The 24,576-nt window shown below is 37.0% G+C and overlaps 1 protein-coding gene across 4 annotated transcripts in view; it reads right to left on the reverse strand.

Annotated features, from left to right (window-relative positions):
• Positions 1–19,786, reverse strand: part of LOC113234489 (dedicator of cytokinesis protein 7) — a 76,823-nt gene extending 57,037 nt beyond the window's left edge. For 3 of the 4 annotated variants that reach the window (XM_026469842.1, XM_026469826.1, XM_026469850.1), the window contains exons 1-10: positions 19,658–19,786; positions 19,481–19,553; positions 12,897–13,057; positions 11,571–11,784; positions 9,179–9,372; positions 5,816–5,956; positions 3,894–4,173; positions 2,291–2,465; positions 1,705–1,889; positions 962–1,142 (exon numbers count right to left, since the gene is read on the reverse strand). In XM_026469842.1, coding sequence (XP_026325627.1) covers positions 962–1,142; positions 1,705–1,889; positions 2,291–2,465; positions 3,894–4,173; positions 5,816–5,956; positions 9,179–9,372; positions 11,571–11,784; positions 12,897–13,057; positions 19,481–19,553; positions 19,658–19,692 — 1,639 coding nt within the window. In that variant the 5' untranslated portion in view covers positions 19,693–19,786. The remainder of the gene's footprint in view (positions 1–961; positions 1,143–1,704; positions 1,890–2,290; positions 2,466–3,893; positions 4,174–5,815; positions 5,957–9,178; positions 9,373–11,570; positions 11,785–12,896; positions 13,058–19,480; positions 19,554–19,657) is intronic. The other variant, XM_026469834.1, reaches the window with a different exon arrangement.
• Positions 19,787–24,576: the final 4,790 nt, after the last annotated feature.

The following is a 24,576-nucleotide window of genomic DNA, read 5'->3' on the forward strand; positions in this document are numbered from 1 at the left end:
TATGTGTAACAATCGCGAAAACCTAAGAACTCGATACTATAGTTAGGGTTTCTACTCTATTGGACGTTGTAAGTTCATGCAAACTGGATAAAGTAAAGAATAAAAGATCTAGTGTAGGTGGTGAACCTTGGATATTATGTCTAGAGATGAGATTAACTGCTATATTCGCATAGTGCGCTACATGCAAAATTTTTATAGCGCGCTATTTAGTGCTAAAATTATAATTTTTAGCAGCTCAAGGTCGTGTGATAATGTAACGAATGGAAAGAAACTTGAAATAGTCGATGCGTGCCTACTTGCTAAGTATAGCATCTATAGTCTATCTGTAGAATAGTTTACAGTTTTTTACGGTTAGTTACGACTGGCTTCATTTGTTTTGCAACTATTACATATGGTGGTTACAGGTTATAGAAGACAAATCAATGAGCTTCCCTTCATACTTAAACAATTTACTATTTACATTTTGAATTTGATTTTTGGGTCTGATTTGGGAGTGATTCTTATCTTTTTTTCTCTTCTAGATGTAGGTAGCATTCTACATCTAGAAGAGAAAAAAAGATAAGAATCACTCTTAACACTACCTATAGATAATTTCTCAAAGCACTCTTGTGATCTACTAATAAAGTTGTGCCCACTTTTACTTTAAATTATCTAGAAAGTTTCTTCAAGATATCTTGAAGGAATTTGAACTTTTAAAATATTCAATCGAATTAAATTCTATTGGATACCTTATAGTATATATTTAGACGTTAACGTTTATTGTTTTTTGTCAATCCTGATTTTTACTCTGTTTCTTTTTTATATTTTTATTTTTTTTGTTTCATGTTTTTTTAACTGTTTACTTTTTTATGTATTTGCCTTCGTCGAATAAATGATTTTCTATTCTGTTCTATTCTATTCTATTCTATAGATATGGGTGTGCTGCTTGGGAAGCAGTTACTATTACAGGTTATAATGTTACCTCCGTAAGGATTCAGCTTGGCCAATTCGGGCGTGAGACCGTTCTTGATCTCGTCCGGGCAGGGCGACACTTCGATTTTCAGAGTTCCAGGTATGCATTTCAGTTTTTTCAGCGCTGAACTCGGACGCTTGATCTCTGCTAAGAACTTGTAAAGGTCCTCGTCACGAAGCTTATCTGTTTCCTGCAAAATTGTCAACACGTGTTAGCTGGCAAGTTAACCTATCACGCGCCCATGAGGCACACGGTGTCTCTAACGCGCTGACTGTGTTTTCATCAACCATTTAAAAAATATATATAAAAAGAAATCTATTTTACAGCATCATACTTAAAAATGACCTTACTTTTGGATTAAGGAATTTCAAATTCGATTTTAAGAATGAATATTGTTGAAAAAAGTGATGAAATAACAAGTGGAAACGTACAAATTGTACGAGAAAGTGTTCATTATTCCATTTATTGAGTTCTCTAGAATTTTAACCAAATTAGCTCGTTTATTGTTCTTGTATAATGGATTGAAATGGACTATAGTCCAGCTTGCCTATTTTACGAACTATGTCCGTTGACCTCGGTTCTCTGTTAGATAATCTCATTACGAACTTTATCCTGTTGGATAATCTCATTACGAACTTTATCCTTCAGAGAAGCTCCGAGTCCTTATTTATTTTGTCAGCCCATAGAGATGATATTCGTAATACTACTATCCGCCCGTCTCTCGTGCGTACGTGCGCGATTGTCCGACAGACCTGCTTGAAGAAGCTGGTGACAGTGATGACGATGGGCTTGAAGGAGTCGAGCTGCGCGGCCACCTCGTCGGCGGGGTGCGGCGGCGCCGACCGGCGCTCGATGGAGCCCTTGCGCGTGAGAGAGCCGCCCACCTCGCCCGCGCGCCGCCGCAGCTGCTCCAGGCTGCTGGACGACGCCTTGCGGTCTGCCACATACGAAAGCTCTGCCGGTGACTTACGGCTTTGTTATCATACTTGCTCATGAACAAAATTACGCCCACCGGATCTTTCATTGTTTTTTAAAATTTAATTGCACTTTTCTTCTGTACGTTAAGATTAAGAGAGAAGTATTAATGCTTGAAAAATCGGAATTATTACATATAAGCTTGAAGTATAGAAAAAACACTAAACATTTGCTAAATTCATTTCATAAATTCAAATTCTGCAGCATTCTTAGCATATTAAACTTATTTACTTTATATCTTTACCATCACGGCTGCACGCGTTTCTGCGTTTCACGACATTTTAGCTCGAGTTTTATTATCTATGGAAGAATAGTTTGGTGGAACGCATTATATTCTATGGCAGGAAATATATCTTCACTCACCAAGACTGTTAGTGTTGGAGCCAGCAGACAGAGTGTTTTCAGACTGTTCTCTCTCCAGGCTGTTGGAACCGCTAAGGATGTTGAGTAGAGACACGCAGCTCCAAGCCAGCGGCATGCGATACTTGCCCAGACGGCTGCAGGCCGCTTGAGCACCAGCGCGGACTTTCTCACGATTCTGGAAATATTAAATAGAAAATCACCGTATGGCTCAGACATATTCACTAACCTGACGGATAACTCACAGATTTCACTCAAATTTTTGCTCGACATGTTTCGAATCAGTGTGGTCCTTAATTATGAGATTCCGCGGCGGTGATTCGACGGAAAGTTCATTGAACCGCCGCGGAATCTAAGGATTGGTTCGAAACATATAGAGCAATAATTAATAATTATAATTCATTTATTTGTGGAAACACAGGTTATATAGAAGCTGACATGTACAAAATACGTATAGTTTCACTGTGTCCGGCCAAACAGTAGGCATACAAGTATTGAATACATTCACTCACATGCACTTCGACAGACTAAACCAGGTGTAACATGTTTTGTTTTTCAATAATATTACATGAGCGTGCACACATGGATTTAATAAGTCGGTCAGAATTTAAACGCGATGATAGTTACATGGGTCGATTTTAATGGTAATTAGATGTCAAAATAATATCGTAACATGAATAACGCCAATAACATCTAATGTCAACGATTAGACAATGAATTTAGGGATTTATCATTTAAAAATTCAGACACATTTTATTACTCAGTAACTTGTTTAGTTGTTTTTTAAATAGCATAAGGTTTTTCTCAGATCTTAGTGCTTCCGGTAAATTGTTGTAAATTTTTGGCGCCATTACAAAAATACTTTCCTGCATGAAGGTAGTTTTACAGGCTTTCAAACGAAGTTGGTCATATCGTCTTGGCTTCATAGTTCGTGTGAACAAGTGCGAGTGAATTCGGACATACACACATAATTCGACTTAAATACGTGAGTTATCCGTTATTTTAGTTTCTGTACATATCTTCTCGCATTGTATGAAAAAAGCACTGTAAACACCTGTAATAATGCACCATTCTCGTATGTAACCACATATTAACCTTGTGGACTAACCTTACTTCCACACTTGAAAAATAACTTCACTTTTGGAGTAACATTTTTTAAATACGATTTTAAGATGTTATTGCAACGATTATTGTTGGAAAAAATGATGTGATATCAACTTAAAATCTTCAAAATATGCGTGAACGTGTAACACTTAATAAAGTATTAATTGATCGATTGCTTCAGTATTTTAACAAAACCGGTTTGTTTACTTTACATGCATAATGGATTGAAACGGACTATACATAGTTTGTATCTATTTGTGTTGACGCAAAACTTAGAGGTTTATAAGTTTAAATATATTTAAAAAAGTTTAAATGCTTAAATATATTATTAAAGTAATATATCATTTAAGAGAGGTATAATTATTAGAATGTTAACTAGAAACATTATTGTGTTTACTATATTTTACACCACATTTTTATTCTGAAAAATTACATAGAAATCACATACGAGGTGTTCACCCTAAGACGACAAGAATTAAGCGATAATGAACAGTTTACATACCTTATCGTCCTTTATATAAGGTTCAACGCACTCATTAACGTCTCCCTGGAGAACTTTTTCAACTCTGACGACTAGAAAGATGTCGGCGGAAGGATTCTGTATATCAAACACTGCACTTCTGCTCAACGTCGAGAGATCAGCATGAGGAATGTGTAGCGAGAGCATTTGCTTCGTACATTCTGAGTTGAGGTTGAAGTAAAAGTTTTCTGATAGTTTCTTCTTTTCTTTAGCATCGTAGAGTGCCATTGATGCGAAGAGGGGTTCCACGTCGAGTTCTAGCCTGAAAGTTGTTTGTTAGGCTCAATTTACATTGCGTGGAACGGAGGTGTCAATTACACCTCGCTCACTTCCCGCAGATTCGACAAGCGTTGCCGACGGCAGTTGCGGAATTTAAGCGAATGCGCGAGCATTTTCGAGCATGCGTGAGAATTCCGCGGAAGACGCGTGACGTGATTTTCGGCTCGTATCTAGTTTGTACGTCACACAATTGACCATAAAGTTCATTACGCTATGTACAATGTTGTAACAAAAAATAGCTTCCATTCCTTTCCGCCGCAATATAAATTGAGCCTTAGTCATTGACTTACAATTATATGGACGTCGGGTCCGCGCTAAAAAGTGACCGAACTTATAGGGCGTTAAAATCGTATACAGAGCGTCATTCACGCTTTAGTCTTCGTTTGTTCGACTGACAGCGAAGCAAGCAAAATTAGACAGTACTGCGATGACATTACAATTTAAATTCAACGTTTTAGCTTTTTCATATTCCTTTACATGTCACTACGTTTAAATAGGTTGACTTGGGACATTTTTTTCGTGGTTTTTGTATTAAACCCGTCGTCCATTTATTTGTAAGTCAATGGCCTTAGTGGATGAAATAAGTAGTTTTGTAAAATAGATTATCAGAGGCATAGATTTAAATAATTGCAGGAATTTCTCTTTAGCGACAATTCACTTGACAGAATAATTCATATTAGCATATCACAGGAGCAGTAGAGCTTCTTGTGAAAGAGTTTGTCCAGGTAAGGACTGCAACCTGACCTATTTCTGCCGCCAGGCAGTAATGTGACGCATTACTGCGTTCCGGTTTTGAAAGGTAAGGTTGCTGGTGTAATTACAGGCTCATGGGACTTTTCAACTTATGTTTCAGGGTGACGGGCGCAGTGGCAAAGCGCCTCAGATCTTTGCGATTTAAAGCTCTGAGTGGCACTGCCACTGTTACGGACAGGCGTGTCGCTTACCACCATGCGTACGACTTGTTCGTCTCACAATTGGTATTATATATATAAAAAAAAGAAAAAGTAGAGTAAATTTCATTCTTCTACTTATTTAAACTTTGAACACAAAATAGTAAAAGTAAATGGTGGACTAAATGCCATGAGGCATTCTCTACCAGTCAACGGGAGAACTGAGATAACAGAATTAAGAGTAGTTTTGATAAATTGCAGCTTTTACATTTTTATTGAATTGGTATTCAATTATTTTTATGTGATTTTACTCCACTAGTTTGTTATAATTATTAATACAAATATCGTACACTTAGAAACAATTCCCCAGATCCGGCCGGATTCGAACCGACGTCTTCTAGCATACCGTGCCAGACGCTATACCAACTAAGCAACGGAACGAATCAGCGGACCTAACGAATTTTTCTATGTGCTTGCGTCGTATCTTTGTATTTGGTTTTTCAACGACTTTAGCCGTAGCGCCATATATGAGAAATCTATAATATTTCGTCACCCAGTTAGATACTTTTACAGCTACCAGCCCCGGCTAGAGATGTCGCTATTCGTTGTATTTAAATTTTTATTAAATTGATATTCAATTATTTTTATGTGAAATTACTCCACTAGTTTGTTATAATAATTATTACAAAGATCGAACAATCGGTAAAATAATATAAATCTAATCGGTAATCTTACTTGAGCTGATGGCAAATGACCATAATTCTATGACCCATGACTTCACAGGGCATTTCAGCTGCTAGACGTCTCTCGACTGCCTCTTCTTCGTCGAGGTATGGTGTGTAAAGACCTAGCAGGTCTGATTGGCGGTTTTCCAATCTGAGAAAAACAACATAGATATATAATACAATACAATGTAAAAAATTTTTAAAAATAAAATAAACGGATATAAGACGAATAAAATAAACAAGGGTAGGTTTTTTCGCTTTAAGCGATTTCTGACAGACAATGTTGTCTGGATGGAAAGCAATTACATAAAAGACAGGAAAAAGACGGCGGTGTACGAAAACTTTGCTTTTTATTTATATTTGTATGTTTGTATTATTATTACATTTTGATAGGCAAAATAGGCGCCTTGGCGTCGAGTTGCGGACACCAGCCCGTTACACCAAGTACCAAGTATATTTTGATACCTCACACGTAAGTTGTTTAAATCAAATTAACTTAAATACATCGTCTTTATGTATGTATGTTATAGGTTCCATGTTTCAAAGTAAACGTAATTTTCTATGAGACGCTATCACCCTATTGCAGTTCCCTTAGCGAGGACTAACTATAGGCAAAATAGTTTTCTATGTAGAGCTAGCAAGAGCTTGGATAGTGTGCTGAGTAGCCATGACCTGGAAGTTGATATATTAAATTGTAATGTTGATGTGCTAAAGCGTAAACCCACGGACATTCTTTTTACCTAAGTTTATTAAATAATTTGTGATTAGCGCAGGTATTGGGTTGTTATATTTATGTAAGTGCATGATATTAAGAAATATTGTTTACTGTTCATTTGTTTAATGCTCGTGTATGATTTGTTTGAAGCTATAGGTGGAAACTTGTAATTGGCTTTATGTTTATGTTCCTGTTTTTATTAAATGTAAGAAGCTGTCGGTTTCCATGAATGAATAAATAAATGATACTAAGTGATTTCTTTACTTTTAAATATGGTACCTATAATATACATAAATAAAGATTTATTTAAAAAGTAAAAAATTATGTTTTGACTTATAATTTACGTGGGAGGTATCGATTTATTTATTAACGATTTCTTAAATATCACCGAACTTATAATCAGATATCGGAATAGGCAGAATATGTTTACCTAAACCTTCAAGTAATACAACATAGAATGAATAACACCTTCCTCTGAAATTCCGGATTTATTGTATTGTATTTTGTTTTATCTTTTTGATCTGTAATCAATCGACTGTGTATTTACAAGAATAGTTTTATAGCAGGCTTGAGTAGTTCATGAACTAAGAACTGGTAGGAATGATTTCCTAAAACTGATCGAAAGGGACTAGCTCCTTGTGCACATATCATTACGTGTCCTTTAAAACCGAAACCATTCCTATTCCTTCCCAATTCCAATTCCTCAAGGAACTAAAAGACTGAATTAGTTACTTTGTCCGAATTAACTAATTGGGATCGCTCCATCTAAAGACCAAGCAGGCATTAGTCTATTTATAAGAGTAATTGGACATAGTTATGCAAACTAGAACCAACCCACAAAATGTCACTTTCGAGATAATTAGATTTTTGTAAAAACAGTGTGAAGAAATAAACAGGTAAGTTATTTGAGACAAACAACGTGGCTTATGTGTAGCATTGAGAATGATATAGGGAAACTATTATTTTGTATAGCAATAAATAGAAAACATTATGTATCTTTTTATTTAGTTAACGAGAACCATGTTCTAGATTTCGTAATGAAAACACTAAAGATCTACAGTACTTCAGTACATGTGACATGGATCCATTTAGCATATTTGAAAAAATACATTATATGAAGTTAAGCAGCATGGTTCTTTTTAGTTATTAAAAAGTTACTTATTTAAGGTTGGTACTCTGAAGGACTTTTATATTCTCCGTTTTGGCTTGGTATATTGCCAGGATCTTTTGTGAGCGGATAAAGGACACGTCTGGTGTTCAACCTAAATACATAATTCAATTTCACTCGAGGTGTGGGTTGGTTCTTGTTTGCATAACTATGTCCAATTAAAAATATCATTATTTTGTTTTGATTTCTTGCTTCTTATATTATATCATTCAAATTGGTTCAGCCGTTTTTAAATTATAATTGTTGTATCTTAATAAAACAGTAATTAATTAATACGGGTTTATTGGGCACTCAACAAGTCACTTTTACAATGGAGCCCACAGAGAGGCGGAGAGCAAGGTTGAACAATTAAGCTAGTGTTCTGAGATCTCCCACTCTCCCACATGCACATTTAGACATTTTTCGATAATTAATGCAATGAACGCCTCTTAACTAAGAAATCCTATAATAACAAACAACGTATAATGGTACCTTACGTGAGAAACCTTTACATCTTACTAATAAACTCAAAGCACTAGAATTGGGGGTAGGCATGTCGCGGTTTAGTATTAGTTTTGTAATATCAAGCATTAATAAATTTAGTCTATTATGGTACCTAAGAGTAGGGAACTAACACGGCAGTCCAGTCATCTCAAATTCTGAAGGTGAAATATCAGGCGTCTGCTGGTAGTGCACCGATTGGTCGGCACTACAGTTGGTAAGTTTGCATAATGTTTGTTACTAACTTAGATACTGTATTTGTTGACTGAAAATAGAGTATGACGAATCACTAACAGAATTAGAATGAGACCCGCCACTTGTACTAAAGGTATAAGGGATATGAAGCGATTTGCAAAGGAAGGGCTGTAGGGATGTGTGTGTTTGGAGGCACATCATATGGTCAGAGGATCCCACTAGTTCAGATCAAAAGGATCGATATGAGGTCAAGGATATTGTAGCGAATCGCTAGAAATATTTTTCTATATATTTTATCATGGTCTCTTTAAGCTTTAGTTTTCTATTTAAATTCTAAATTTAAATGTGTTTGTTTTTGGGCGCCTTTTTCTGGACTTTAGCTAGTGTTTGTTGTTTTGCTTTGATAGCGACAACGTGTTTTCCAAAAACTTGGACTTGGGTATGATTTTCAGTGCATCATACAAGACAAAACAACAAGACAAAAACGAAATATCATGTGATACCACTAAACTCGAATGACAATTCTCGCACTCAAAACGGTTCAAACCGATTTGTACGATAATCGTATCAACTTGAAGAAATGTCATATTGGATCGTCTTTAGACAAGTCGAAAACTCGTAAGCAAGAATCTCCTTAATACATATTTCTCTGTGTTAACAGTCGAGGAGGCGATTAAGTTGCATGCGAATCTCGTATGACATAATCGAAGTCGAGATTTTAAGTCTTGCCTGAATATAGACATTATGATTCTATAATCTTAAGGCGATTATCGCAAGCAATAATTCCGCACTAGGGAATTGACAAGATGACGTACCTTCTAGCTTCATTGAGGGCATCCAACTGTTCGGGCGGTTTCCGCTCGAAGAGGTCAGGCAGAAGCGGGTCGGAGGATGAGCTGCGCAGGTCCAGGCTGGCCCAGGACCCGCGAGGGGTTAGGGTCTCGTTGCATGATGATGACGAAGACATCGAGGCCACTGACTGGCGCCCCGATGACGGCTGAGATTCGTACTTAAAGAGAGACAATTGGTGCTTTTATACGAAATGAAGGAAAAGTTAGTGTAATTAGATTATCCCTTTTGAAGCTCCCACATTTCAATACACGGTTGCATTGAAAAAAATAATGCTACTTAACAATGAGGCTGCCTGTTGTATATATTTAGTAGCAGTAGAGCTCCTTGTGACAGAGTTCCTCCAGGGAAGTACTGCCACCTTACCTATTTCTGCCGCCAAGTAGTAATGTCAGCATTACTGTGTTACGGTTTGAAAGGGTAAGAACACTGGTGAAATTACTGGCACATGGGGCTTGACAATTTATGTCTCAGGGTGATGGGCGCAGTGGCAGTGCCCCTCAGATCTTTAAGGCTTATTCCATATAATTACGTTACTGTTCTGTGTTGTCATACTTTTGCTTTTTTTTATAATATCAAGTGATCCACAAATTTCAAACCCATTAGCTTTAAGTTTAACAATGTTGACGTTATTATTCACCGCGGGCTTAACGAATTTATAACGAAGAACATATAGACCAATTAAATTTTTATTGAATTGATATTCAATTATTTTTTGTGAATTTACTCCAATAGTTTGTTATAATTATTAATACAAAGATCGAACACTCAGAAAAATTTCCTTCGATCCGGTCGGATTCGAACCGATGTATTCTTGCATACCGTGCCAGACGCTATACCAACTAAGCCACGGAACGAACCAACGGACCTCACGAATTTTTCTATGTGCTTGCGTCGTTTTTTCGTCGTGATTTTGTTGAAAAACCAAATACAAAGACTTTTTAGTCGTAGCGCCATCTATGAGAAATCTATGAAAGATTTATCACCCAGTTAGTACCTTTACAGCTACCAGTCCTGGCGAGAGATGTCGCTATTTACTGTATTAATAAAATTTTTATTGAATTGATATTCAATTATTATTTGTGAAATTACTCCACTTATCAAATAATTCTTGATACATTAAATTTGTATTGAACTGATTTTTTTTGTGAAAGTACTCTACTAGTTTGTTATAATTATTAATACGTTTGTTGTAATTATTATTAGCTAATTATTAATTAGCTACGGCTAAAATATCATTGAAAACCATGTACAAACATCCGACAAACAAGCACAAGAATTAGTAAGGTCCGCTGGTTCGTTCCGTGGTTAAGTTGGCACAACATCTGGCACGGTGCACTAGAAGACGTCGGTTCGAATCCGGCCGGACGAAGAAATTTTTTAAGTGTTCGATCCTCGTATTCATAATTATAATTCACACACAGCGACGAGAGTGTTGCCCTCACCGTCTTCCCTTTTACGTCATACTCCGACATATATGTGTGTGTGTTTGATGAATAAAGTACTACTTAATTTAACGCTCGTGAACCGATTTGAAAGTCCTTTGCTATTGCGCTTGATAAAAAAGTCATATGTGTAATTAAAATGAAATAATTGATGTAATGTAATGAAATTTAAATAAGTACTAACATAGTTGCTAAGTTTTGCTAACAAACATCGAGTATATAACCAGAAATAAAGATGAAAAGTTATTTAATTTGTTTGAAAACTATTCTGCCAAATCATTACGGTGAGAACTGCACTCCGATTCGCCAGCCTGATTTCGGAACAATTGACGGGTGTCGTCAATTGTTTCACTTCAAATCTACCAGTTCAACTTAAGCTTTGCTATAATGGACGAAAAATTAAAAAATACATATATAATATTTAATTACCGATGAAATATGAATCGGTTTGATTTGTAATAAGATGTTTTGCTACTTTTCCTACACCACCGAACAGAACAGCTTAGTTAGAGATATTATCTTTATTACAATTATTACAGGATATTTTTAAATATACGGAGACGTACACACAGGTCAGTTGTTGGCGCTGTACTATTTCAGCTTTCTAATTTGTGATTTCAGCGCAACGAGAGTTGATATTTAAAAGTGATATATATGCCCATTTGCCTGAAGAGTTGCCAGAGATGGATGGCACTTATTTCGTCTCCATTTCTAGTTATACACTTGATGCTAACAAACTATGTTTTTTTTTTCTGAAATGAATTATTAATACTGTTATTACTATTTTAAGTCCCATTTTTTTCCGTTACTTGTGTCAGTGTGTGTAGTTTAAAAATTCGTGTGCTGAATCGTAAGTGATTCTAAGCTAAGAAAGTCGTCAAAAGCTTTTTACAATGTACGTCTAAATACACACCTGTTGACCTCCCATTTCATCAGCATTAGCAACGGCAGGCTCAGCGTCAACTTCGTATTGCTGCCTCGGTGCGGCGTGTAACCGCTCTAGCCGCTCAGCGAGCCGCTCGCGCCCGCACGACGAGCCCGAGTATGCTCGCTGTTTGTACTCGACCACGGTGTAGTCGGATGTGTAGCAACGGATGCAATCCCGAACGAACATCGGAGCTTTCGAGCTGTTCGAATGGAACAGAATTTTATGGGGCCAATGTCAATAACTGTAAGATAGTTAACTGTCTATAATGCTGTACCAAATTATTTTAAAAAATACAATAACATTAGAAAATCGAGTTCTTAGGTTTTCGCGATTGTTACACATAGGAAATGAAACTATTAAATTGATTAAAATGTAACGATTATATTATATATTTATTATATATATTATATTTGATTAAAATGTAAAATTAAACGGATTAAAATGTTTGAAAAAACAAATATACGCGATTTAAATCCGGAAAAACAGTTTCATTTCCTAAACATTAGAAAACTTTCTTAAAACTGCCTTCTGAAAAATGCGTTCAATGAATTAATTGTTTTTCTTTTTTTAATAACTTTATTCCTCGCCCCGTAAATTTCAAGTTTCTTCTATACGTTTTCACAAATACCCTCTTAGAATTAATAACTGATTTTATTAGTACTAAAAACTAAAATTATAAAACTTATTTATTTAAATATCTGTAATGCTGATGGTATATTCTATTGTTTTGATTGTTCCAGAGGCCGGAATAGACTAAAGAGCTGCGTTAATTAATTAAATATAAAAACGAAAGTGTAACTTCCACGACTGATTTGACGTTAGCAAAATTCTACAAGAGAAGCCATAAACTTAAACATAGAATAATAACATTAACACACAAAAACATTTTTTTAAAAAAAAAAAAAAAAAATATGTATATTTATTGACATAAAATGTAATATACATATAGTTTCGAGATAGTGTTATTTTTTTACTTATGTAAGAAATGTAATAAATTCTATGTACTCCCTGCAACATTTCACCCAAAGCGGGTGGTACATGTCTAAAGCTCAAATTTATGTATATAGATCTTAAGCAGCGACGTGGCAATGCAAATAACATGAAAAACACGGTAGAATTATTTGGGAGTTACTATAGATACCTAATAATAAAACGGTCTGAATATTTTGCACGAGGATCCAATATTTGTCACCAAAATTGTTTTTAAGTACAATCACTGGCTAAAATTAGGTCTCATCTTTTGTTACAGCCTGTGTGTTAAACATAAACCTGGCCATATTAAAAATATATAGCATGGATGTGGAAGCTTACAGGTCTTCATCGGGTAGGACATGTGTGAGCGTGCGTATGCGCCGTGGTGCGACGCACAGCTCTATGTCCGCTGGAGGGTAGGCCAGTGGGTCGCGCGCGCCCACCAACCGCTCGGCCACCTCTTCATAATCCGGAGGCTCTATCATGTCGCAGAGAGATATCTGAGAACATAACACAGTACCTACATGAACTATTAGACCACCATACCAATTGCCAGGTCTCAAACTGCCTGAACCAGTATCTGAGCAAAGGAATCCATCTACTCCGAGATATTACCCAGATCAACTACACAAGCTAATTTAGCAAAGTTCCTTTCCAAAAGTGATCCTACCAGGAATCGAGCCCAGGACCTCCTCATCCAGCGACAGTATGGCAACTCAAATGTTATCACTTCCATTTAGAATTTTAGAAAATCTTCAGTATTTTAAGAATTGTATTGGGTTTACACACGGGTTTCCCAGTGCACTAGACCGTAACTATTCCACTATTAATACGTTATTTATGTTTCATAATGTTTTTTTAAGGGGACTCGGCCAGTATAAAATTATTTATTTAATTCATTCTATATTTAGAAAGTACTAACAGCTTTTAAGTATACAATATAAATAAGGAGTTGTGAATTATGAGAATTTTGTTGACTTAAGCGGAATGCATAACGTGCGGAAAATATCTAATTAAAAACTTCCTTCATAAAAAAGCAAAAAAAAACTTACAAACGCCAGACGAATTTAAAAAAGTGAATAAGTGAACAAGTTATTAGAAACAGGGGTAATTCTATACTTTCCCAGCATCTAGGAATAGATATAACAATACTTATGGAATTGAATTATATCATAGCATTTTTGTACTATATGTTTTGCTCAATGGTTATTGTAACTCTCTTAATAATTTATTGTCATTACTCAAGTCATTGTAGAACATTCTTAAGATGTATTTAATTTGTCATTAGTTAGTCATTGCTACGTAGTTTTTCTGGTATGACAATTAGATTAAAATTCAGCCTAACATTGAATCTTTGGCACCTTTTGTTGACACACACTTTCGCGTTTAGCTCCAAATGTTGTCAATGACTGTTTTTTGTGATTATGAGAGATGACGTTTTTCAATTTTTCGGCTTCAAAAAAGGAAGAAATTAATATAATTTTTTTTATTATTTTAAAGACTCCATAACTCTAGTATAGAATTAACCTTATTATTATTAGAGTAGTTACATCTTCAATGAGGCCTTGTCCAGTGCAGCCCCTCATCACTGCATAATTGTAAACATTAATTGATATTTGTGATCACCACTAACTATAATCCGTATGCTCAGCCTATCTACCTGGAGAAAAGAACAATCCCACGGAAGATCTGACACGACTGGCGGAATACGCCCGGAAATACAACGCAGAACTTCTGGTGGGTTGTGATGCCAACGCTCACCACACCGCCTGGGGGAGCTCAGACATCAATAGCAGAGGTGAGTTACTATATGACTTTATCCTATCAAATTGCCTGTATATTAATAACGAAGGACACCGACTTGTGTTACAAGGTCAAGACAAGAAATTCTGGACATTACTTTCTCTACGGCTAGGCTAGCCGGATTTATAACCGGCTAGCATGTTAGTGACAAGACGGCGATATCGGATCATAAAAACATAAAATTTGATCTGGGAGCAGGAAATGTCTGCCACCCCACTATATTTAGGAATCCAAGGGACACGACCTGGGACGTCTATAGAGACAGACTAGGGCAGTATCTACAAGGGTGTCCTAAATCGATCAAAACCACTCAGAGACTAGAGTTAGTTGTTGAGGTCACTTCCAGGGGCATCATCAGCGATTTTGAGGAAAGTTGCCCGCCAAAAATTCGGACTAAATCCGTGGTGGAATGCAAAACTGAGAAAGCTAAGAGAGAAAACTCGAAGGCTCTTCAATAGGGCCAAACTAACAAAGGAATGGGAGACCTACAGGAAGGCCCTAAGTAACTATAACAAGGAGATAAGGAAGGCCAAGCGAGCATCGTGGCAGCGGTTCTGTGAGGAGATCGCTAGTGCTCCTCAAGGTGCACATCTACATAGACTGCTTGCTAAAGCCAATTTCCATCAACCAGGACTGTTAAAGAAGCCTGATGGACCTTCTCGACTTCTACGATAGAAACCCTTGAGCTTTTAATGTCAACCCACTTCCCGGGGGCCTTGTGAGACACGCCCACTAATCCAGCAACGACGCTACATTCACCTCGCAACGAAGACTGGACAGAGCCGCCAACATAATAAGACCCCGACAAGTGGCTTGGGCCATAAACTAGTTTAAATCGTATAAATCGCCTGGTGAGGACAGTATTACTCCCATCTTACTGCAGCAAGGCATAAGTGTACTCTTGCCATATCTGGTCAAGATATACAGAGCCAGTCTTGCTTGAGGACACATACCAATGAAATGGACAACGTGTAAAGTTGTATTTATACCGAAGGTAGGCAGAAAGGACTACTCTCTTGCTAAGTCCTTTAGACCCATCTGCCTAACCTCATTTTTGCTTGAGGCAATGGAGAAGGTACTTGACAATCACATTAGGTCTTCGTCCTTAATATATAGACTTATCCATCACACTCAACGCGCCTATCAGAGTGGAAAGTGTACAGAGACAGCTTTGCTCCACCTTGTGGACAGGGTAGAAAGAGCGTTTGAGGACAGACAAATAACACTGTGTGCCTTTCTAGACAATGAGGGTGCATTTGGCAATGCATGGGGACCGGCTTCGCGGCCTCCACAGCAAGGGGTTGCCCGCAAGGTGGGGTAATTTCTCCTCTGCCGTGGACTCTTGCTGTGGATCAGCTCCTGTATAGGTTGGCTGAACTGAATATTGACGCTCAGGGATATGCGATGACCTGGTGATCAAAGTTCGAGGGCACTGCCAAAGTACTATATCATCACTTATGCAAGGTCAACATAACGAATTATCAATCAATGTGGAAAAGACAACCATTGTCCTCTTCACCAGGAGACGGAAACTAGACAAACTAGTGGAACTAATGCTTGGTAGCAGGGCTGTGGGCTTTTCCGCAGAAGTCAAATATCTAGGGATAACTCTAGATCAAACCCTAAAGTGGAACCGCCATATAGCTAACACAATCAACAAGGCCAAGATGGCCTTAGGTATCTGTAGCCGTATGGCGGGACAGCGTTGGGGTCTAAAACCAAAGGTGACTCTCTCGTTATATGAGGAAAGTAATACAGTGGTACTGCGCTGGGTTCCAGGCCTTTCTGACATCGAGGGTAATGAGTCAGAGGATGAACTGGCAAAGGCTGGTGCTAGGGAAACCTTTATTGGACCCGAACCCTTCATAGGGATAGCATACAGCCTGGCAAAGCTCACTCTGCTAAATGAGAGCACACACCTCTCCCGAAAAGTGTGGCTACAGAACATGGGTATTGAGCATTCAAAAGCACTGATATCTGCCTACAGTGCCAAACACTGTAGAGAAGCTCTGTCATTGGACAGGAATGGCATAAGAATGCTCACAAGAGCCTTAACAGGGCATTGTGGCTTAAACAAGCACATGTCAAATATTGGGCAGAGAGAAAATAGAGAATGTAGATTCTGCCACACAGAGGATAAAACTCCTGTTCATCAACTCACCTAATGCTACCCCCTGATGGGCGTACGAAGTTCCGTACTGGGAAGGCACATGCCACAACCAGAGGACATTAAATCTGTCGAAGTCAGGAAAGTCCTTCAGTTTTTCAATGCTGTCTTTGTGGCTTTGGCTCTGCACTGTAATTAGTGGTGATCACAATAGATCAGTCAACGGTCGCTGTGATGAGGGAATGCATAGGCCCTGAATAAAGCCACCCTAATAATAATAATAAAATGCGGAGCCATGATCAATTAATTTAATCATTCGTTATTTCAAGTACTTATAGATGGCAATAATAATTTTATGGAATCTATGCAAAAAGCCAAAATGGCATACTAAGTCGATTAAATAACAAAAATGCAATGTCAAACAAAAAAGAATAATTATAATATGTACAAAATGTCTATAAAAAAATGTAAAAAAAATGTCTAAATGTTTCTAATAACAGTCCAACTATGTTGCAATTGCACGATAGCAGTTGGATGTAGTCGGTATTATAGCATGCCGACTGGCTATATGCATACCAACTGTTGTCTTGGTACATTCATGTTTTTATGATGAAAATTTTAGTTTACAAACTTCTAATAATCCGTCGCAGAAGGGACTTTCGCCTTTTATTCATCCGTACACTGTTCACTTTAGTCCCACCTCTCCTCCACCACCCTCAGTCGCACCTTACGGTCTTCTCTTACATCCTATACATTCTTCTAACTTCTATTTCAACTCTTTCAAGGTTAGAAGCATCAAGCTGTGATGAATTCTCTGCCTGAATCGATCAGACGTGTTAAGTCTGTAGAGTCATTCAAAACTCTACTCAAAGCTCCATTTTCTTACAATCTAATTTTTATTTTTCTTCTCCTACTACTTACTATGTTTTATATAATCCTACTTCCATTTTGTGTAATCATATGTATTTTTTTAATTTATTTAAGTATTTTATTTATTTAATACTGTTATTTTGGATATCTGTTTTAGACTATTTTTATTATTATTCTTCTTTTTTCATTCGTGTATGTGCAATATGTGTTTTAAATAAGTATTCTGGTTGCGCCCTCAGTTAAATCCCTAATTATATTTATTATTATTTTATTATATTTATTACTATTATATGTAAATAAATAAATAAATTTCATAATAAAATTAAACTTATCTCATAATTTTCATGTAACCCGAATGTTGCCTGGAAGAGATTGCTATATAGCAATAAGGCCGCGTGTAGTACCTGTCTTTTTATTTTTGTATTATATTGTATTTGTCCCAGTGTGCAATAAAGAGTATTTGTATTTTATTGTATTGTAATAATAGTGTCATTTAGCCTTTAGACAATATTGACAGCTGACGTTCTTTATACGCGTACATTTCCATGTACGCGTACATAATGGTGGTATCAGAGAATGTCAGCCGATGTTCACAAAAATTACGATTATTCACAAACTTTTAAATGATTTTACTTCAAATAATAAATACTAGGCCACTTTGAAAAGTACATTATCCTTTTTGAAATGTTGAATATATACCTAAAATTCCTAAATAACTAATTTTATGTCTTTCATACAAACAACTGCGCTAATTGACTTTGAAGATAATTGGCCATTTTCTTCACTAGTTGAATATTCGCCAAAAAACGATTTTCAAAATGAAATCATTCCAAACCACAAAATATATGAAGTCACAGTACTCTATGTCAAATACATTATAACAATTTGGTAACACCGGAATGACCTTTTTATATAATGCTTTAATTAGTTGTTTGTTCATGATTGTTCTCTTTTTACCTCAGGTATGATCTCCACAACAGCAGCCTGTTGAAGAGATTCTACTAAAAATAAATACCTTGCTGCTGCCTAAACGTTGATGTTTTTGATCAATATTAACATCCATATAAACATTCATCGAAACTGACACTGGTACGAGTCTAGTGGCCGCCATTAAAGAAATAATAAGAATGAGATTAAAATTGGTTGTGTTTGTGTACAGATTCATAAGCATTCTGAACATTGGGCCAAATTGTGTAGTGCATTCAAATTAATTTGCATTCCGAGTCTAAAGGTTGTTTTTTCCTTTTTAATCTGCCATTGGCTTGTAAAAGCCATAATCTGATGGGTTTTCTTAATGGCAATGGAAGAGGGTCACTCCTGCAAGCGCCATGTCCTATCATAGTTTGTACTTGTGTTCACATTCGTCAAGCAAGGTTTAAGATGTGCCATAGTTTCAACTGCGTTAGGTTTTGTGAATGCTACAGATTTATTGCCAATTTTTATTCTTGAGGATAAAGAGTTCGGCTTTATATATTTTGTTGTAGCTCTGTAATTGTTCTTTTATAGTGGGGATATTCAAATATTCATAGATCTCAGTATTCCTTATAAACCATAGTACACTGGACAGTTCTCAGTACTATGTTCTGAAATTTAATTCTGAGTCTAAAGGTTAAGAAAATATAATTTCATATTATTGTACAATTCAGACTTCTTTGATTTGCATTATACTTAAAACTCCCTGACAAAATTGAGCTGTTGCCTCAAATTAACAGAAAACCGGCCTGGAATGCCTGTCCTACAGGAGTAAAGAAAAATAATAGACCACTCTATAATTATCTATAATGGACTCATAACACTCCTAGCATATTCCTTTTGCCCTGGTCTTTTATAATTTAGTTTGATTACAATATGTGCTCCAATGTTCACTTATACAAAGTGTCATTATTCTAATCTATCTCTTCAATACCAATGAAGCAATCCCTTTTCTATTACAGTCACTACATCAACTTTCATAGTACAATGCATTCTTATTACACCGTCATTCAGTCTCTTTGTGAAGAACAGTCTGTACACGTAATCGATTGAATTAACATTACTTAATACATTCTACACATGCAAAGATTCTCAATAAGGAAATTACAGGAAAGGGTGAGACAGACATAGTCAGTATCTAATAGGACAATTTACAAAGGTTAAAACATACCGATGACGAGCAGCCAGACAGCGTGCCGACCTTCGACTGGCTAGCATAGATCTTCCGACCGTCACCAGCATTCCTAAAAATAGATATAAATCAATCCAAAGCCTATTCCTGGCGATCCTGACCCTTCCATGCTTCGTTGGTCGGGCGCACCCAATCGAAAGCAAAATAGCCACTTGCCCGTAAGACTGCTGGTATTTACGCCCGAGAGTCATCTATAATTGCGTCACTAGGTTAATGTTAAGGTCAAAATGTAGGTTAATAGCTTATTTTCAGTTTTATAAATAAAATTAAATATTGAAACGGATCAAATTGTTTACAGACATAATTTCACACAAACTTCATTTTGACATTTCGACTTTTGTGTTGCCAACTTAGAGGATGGAAAAAAATAGTTTACATAGTCTAGGTTGCCAATTATATTTTTTTAAGGTACCGCTGCGTTTATAACATAATTTGGTTCACGAATTTTATGTTTCTACCATTGACTTACAATTATATGGACGTCGGGTCCGCGCTAAAAAGTGTCCGAACTTATAGGGCGTTAAAATCGTACACAGAGCGTCATTCGCGCTTTAGTCTTCGTTTGTTCGAGTGACAGCGAAGCAAGCAAAATTAGACAGTACTGCGATGACATTACAATTTAAATTCAACGTTTTAGCTTTTTCATATTCCTTTACATGTCACTACGTTTAAATAGGTTGACTTGGGTTTAAATAGGTTGACATTTTTTTCGTGGTTTTTGTATTAGACCCGTGTCGTCCATTTATTTGTAAGTCAATGGTTTCTACAGACCAAATTACAACTAATAACTAAATCAAAATAAATTGTTAGCAGTTTATGTAAATGCTATATAATAAATACTTTTAGAGTATTTTCAATTATATTTTATTAAATTTGCATGTTCTAAACATTAAATTATGCAAGTTTGCAGTATTGAGGCAATAAATACTACACGACACAAGTATTAATTAGCGATTTACTTATGGGGGAAAATGCCTTCAAACATGAAGAAGAAGACTGTAGAAGTGGTACTATATGCTTGAAACCGATCTGAAGCCTGTGGATTCAAATATCAATGTTAAGCAATTAATTGTGTAACAAAGCTATTTGAAATATCTTCGTACTGCCAAAAATACACAAAATTTTTGCAATACATGATAAATAAAAAACGCACGTATAAATCACGTGTACTTCCCGCGTGCTCAACCCTTCTTTATTTCAAATCACAGAGACAGTCATATAGGACTTATCAGCCGGTCACGTTGCCCAGGTACTTTTAATGGGATTTATCGCCGCACGCGCGTGGGGTAGGCTTCACCCGCACGAGACTTTTCACGTTCTGTCTAATAGACCGTGAAACGCTTAAATACGACGTCGATACGGAATACTGTCGACGCAATGTCTGCAATTTTTAGGTATGTACTTATTTTTAGACAGTTCTTGGTACTTATTTCGAACCGTTAATGTAATATGGCCCCATCTGCAAAATGACATTTTGTTCGGAGAGGGGTTTAAATCTTAGAGTTCTATATGCTCTAAGGTTTAAATCTTCTATGAACGAAATTAGTCGATTTCGAGGTCCTTTTTTTCTATAAAAGTTATTATGATGTTCATGTGATACAGCGCTTTTGACTATATGATCACATGTGGCTCTATTGTGCGGGGGGTACGATTTATGGTCTAACATGGAAATAAATATGACAGCCTATTTGAATGAATGCTTGCCTACCACCCAGGAGGTCCGTTAGCGATGATTAGTAGAGTTGTGCTCTATTGAACCATTTGGGAACACGCATAGTTTTATCACATACTTGTTAACATAATTTTAATACTTAAAGACAAAATACAGAGCAGGGTAACAAGACAGCGTTGTGGAGTGAAATATGGTAGTACAGTGACCAGGATAGGGAATGCTTCGACGAGTTGGTCATTTGGAAAGAATGAATGTTAGTAGATTAACGGCACTGTATAGAGATAATGTGGATGAAAGCGTGGGTACAGGTAGGCGTCGACGTGGCATAATCATGATTAGGGATGTCCTTCAAAGAGGACCGTATTAAAAGTGCTAAAAATAAACGGGCATGAATGAAGAGACTGATGCGAGTGGCGATTGAGGTTTCTTCAATGGGAGACGGGCGTGATGTACTGGTGCAGATATGTACTAGTTAATACTTGTTACAACGGTGAAATAAAACATAGTCAAATACATTTATCTGTCGTAATAGATTACAGTAGGTTTTAGGTAGATACACGAAATACATGGTGATAAATTAAATTCACAGTGGCACTATATGCTGCGCCTCATGGCGTATGAACTAAATAGGTAACGAGTATAAGGAACGTAAGTATCGTAAGATATTATAAAGTTCGCCGTTCACTTAATAATAATAAACCATTTATTTCAGGCCATAGTCCATAAGATAATGGTGTTAGCATCGAGTATATAACCAGAAATAGAGACGAAATGTTATTTAATTTGTTTGAAAACTATTCTGCCATATCATTACTGTGACAACTGCACTCCGATTGGCTAGCCCGAGTTCGAAACAATTGACGGGTGTCGTCAATGGGTGTAGTCAACTGTTTCACTTCAATACGACCAGTTAACTTGAGCTTTGCTATAATTGACGAAAATTGCAAAATTACATATTTAATTACCGATGAAATGTGATTCCGTTTGTTTTGTAATTAGATGTTTTGCTGTTTTTCCCACACCACCGAATAGAACAGCACGGCATTGTTAGAGATATTATCTTTATTACAATAAATACAGAATATTTTTTGGAATATACGGAGACGTACAATATTTCAGTGCAAACGAGAGTTGATATTTACAAGAGCTGTATCGCTAATATGTTACCAGGAATATATGACCCTTATTTCATCTCTATTTCTATTATATACTCCATGGCTGTTGCTTGCTTTAGCACTTAGGTACCACCTTGCCTATTTTTACTGCCAAGTAGTAATGTCAGCTTTACTGTGTCCCGGTTTTGAAGGGTAAAGGTGCAGGTTTAAAGACTATTAGTCAACTTATATCTCAGGGTGACGGGCGGCGCAGTGGCAGAGTTCCTGAGATCTTTTCGATTTAAAGCTCTGAGTGAGATTGTAACTGTTATGGACAGGCGTATCGCTTACCACGCGCACGACTCGTTCTTTCCGTTACTATAATAAAAAAAAGAGAAAGTAATTAATTTAAATATTGTAAATTAATTCCTAATGTGTTATTATATATTTGCATGTTCTTATTTAAGCTTAAATATGATTTTATTAACACACATAGCCCCGCACTATGGAAACCCTGTATCGCGGGTGCCATAGACACACATAGACAACCACATTTTACACCCAAACTCGTGAGAGAAATAAATATAGGCCATATAAATATAGAATATAGAACAGAATAGAATCATTTATTTCGGACCATGATCCATAGTAATGTTAGTAGGTAATACAGTAAATTTTTCTTACGTGCTATGGTTGTACAATACAAAATTACTTAATTCTAGTGAAATACCACGTCTAGACCACAACCCTACGCACGTGTAGTTGCAACCAATGTAGTTAGTAGGGGCAGTCCAGCCTGTTGGCAACGATGGCTAGGATGCCACTAGCGCTGCCGCGCACACGCATCAAGAGTGAGGCAGCCTTCTTGCGCATAATGGCTTGAAAGCCATCTGTGTGCGCCTCCGTGATCATGCCGGATGAACTATAGTATCGCGGCAGCCCCATTAGCATCCTAAAAGCGTTGCTATATTGCACCCTTAATGTATTCAGGGTTCTCTGCGTATACTTCACCCACAGGCTGTTTGTGTAAGAGTTTTGGCAATATGCTTTTAATAATGAAATCTTTACATCTTTGGTGCAACGAGCAAACCTGCGGGCGACCATATTACATCTAACGAACAGGGCCCTTCTCTCCCTCTCCATGTCGGTACTATCATGCAAGTTATCGGTTACCCAGTGACCCAGGTACTTAAATTGAGAGATACGACTTATCTCACTATCATAGAGAAACACCGGCAGCGCAGTTCCAACAAAACCTGCCTTTGGCTTAAAAACTAGGAGCTCGGTCTTTTTCGTGTTATACCTGAGTCCATGGGCTTCCGCATATGTTTCACATATCCTGAGCAGCTTACCAAGTGCACTGATCGCAGGAGTCAACAGCACCATATCATCAGCGTAACTGATATTGTTAATGAAAGTGCCATCAATAGAGCAACCCATTTTGGCACTGCTGAGTTCCACGATCAATGCATTAATATACAGGTTGAAAAGCTTCGGCTATGTAACCCCCCCTTGTCTCATCCCACATTTCAACCTGTAATCTTTTGAATACACTCCCACCCATCTAACACTGTTAGTCTGATTTTCGTACCAGTAGCGGAACAACCCAATGACTTCATCCGGGAGATCCGTCTCACAGCGCAACTTCTGCCATAGCACGTCATATCAAGGTCATGACAAGGTCAAAAGCCTTTGAGAAGTCGAGGAAACATACATTGGTATTCTTCTTTTTTTTTGTGTAATACTGTACTACTACTACTGAGGCATAATACCGCGCTCTCTGTGGATAGTCCGGGCCTGGGGGTCTAATTCCGTTCTCCGTCTGACGTCCGTCCGAAAAATAACTGTCAAATAAGTAATACTCGACCAAATTAAAAGACAACGTCAAATATGAAGCTTCACTCGCATCATGCGTCTTTTAATTTGGTCGAGTATTACTTATTTGACAGTTATTTATTCGGACGGAGAATGAGAGTAGACCCCCTTAACCCGAACTGTGCGTCATGCAAGTCTAGGTGTTTCGTTAAAATGCGATCAAGCAAGCAGTCCAGTATTTTAGCTGTTATGGTGGCTAACGATATTGGCCTATGTCACCATGCCTAAGGTTCAATCATAATGTAAATTACACATGCGACATTCTTTCTATCACAACAACCTTTAAATAGAGTATCTTTCTTCATGTACACTTCTTCTAACTCCATTCTACTTCATAGGGCTACAATAATTGTCCTAACAGGTCCTTGACCTCATATCGATCCTCCGGATCTGAACTAGTGGGATCCTCTGACCCTATGATGGGCCTCCACACA

Source organism: Hyposmocoma kahamanoa, unplaced genomic scaffold (genome assembly GCF_003589595.1).
Source record: "Hyposmocoma kahamanoa isolate Upper Pololo Valley unplaced genomic scaffold, ASM358959v1 102, whole genome shotgun sequence".
Classification (NCBI taxonomy): domain Eukaryota; kingdom Metazoa; phylum Arthropoda; class Insecta; order Lepidoptera; family Cosmopterigidae; genus Hyposmocoma; species Hyposmocoma kahamanoa.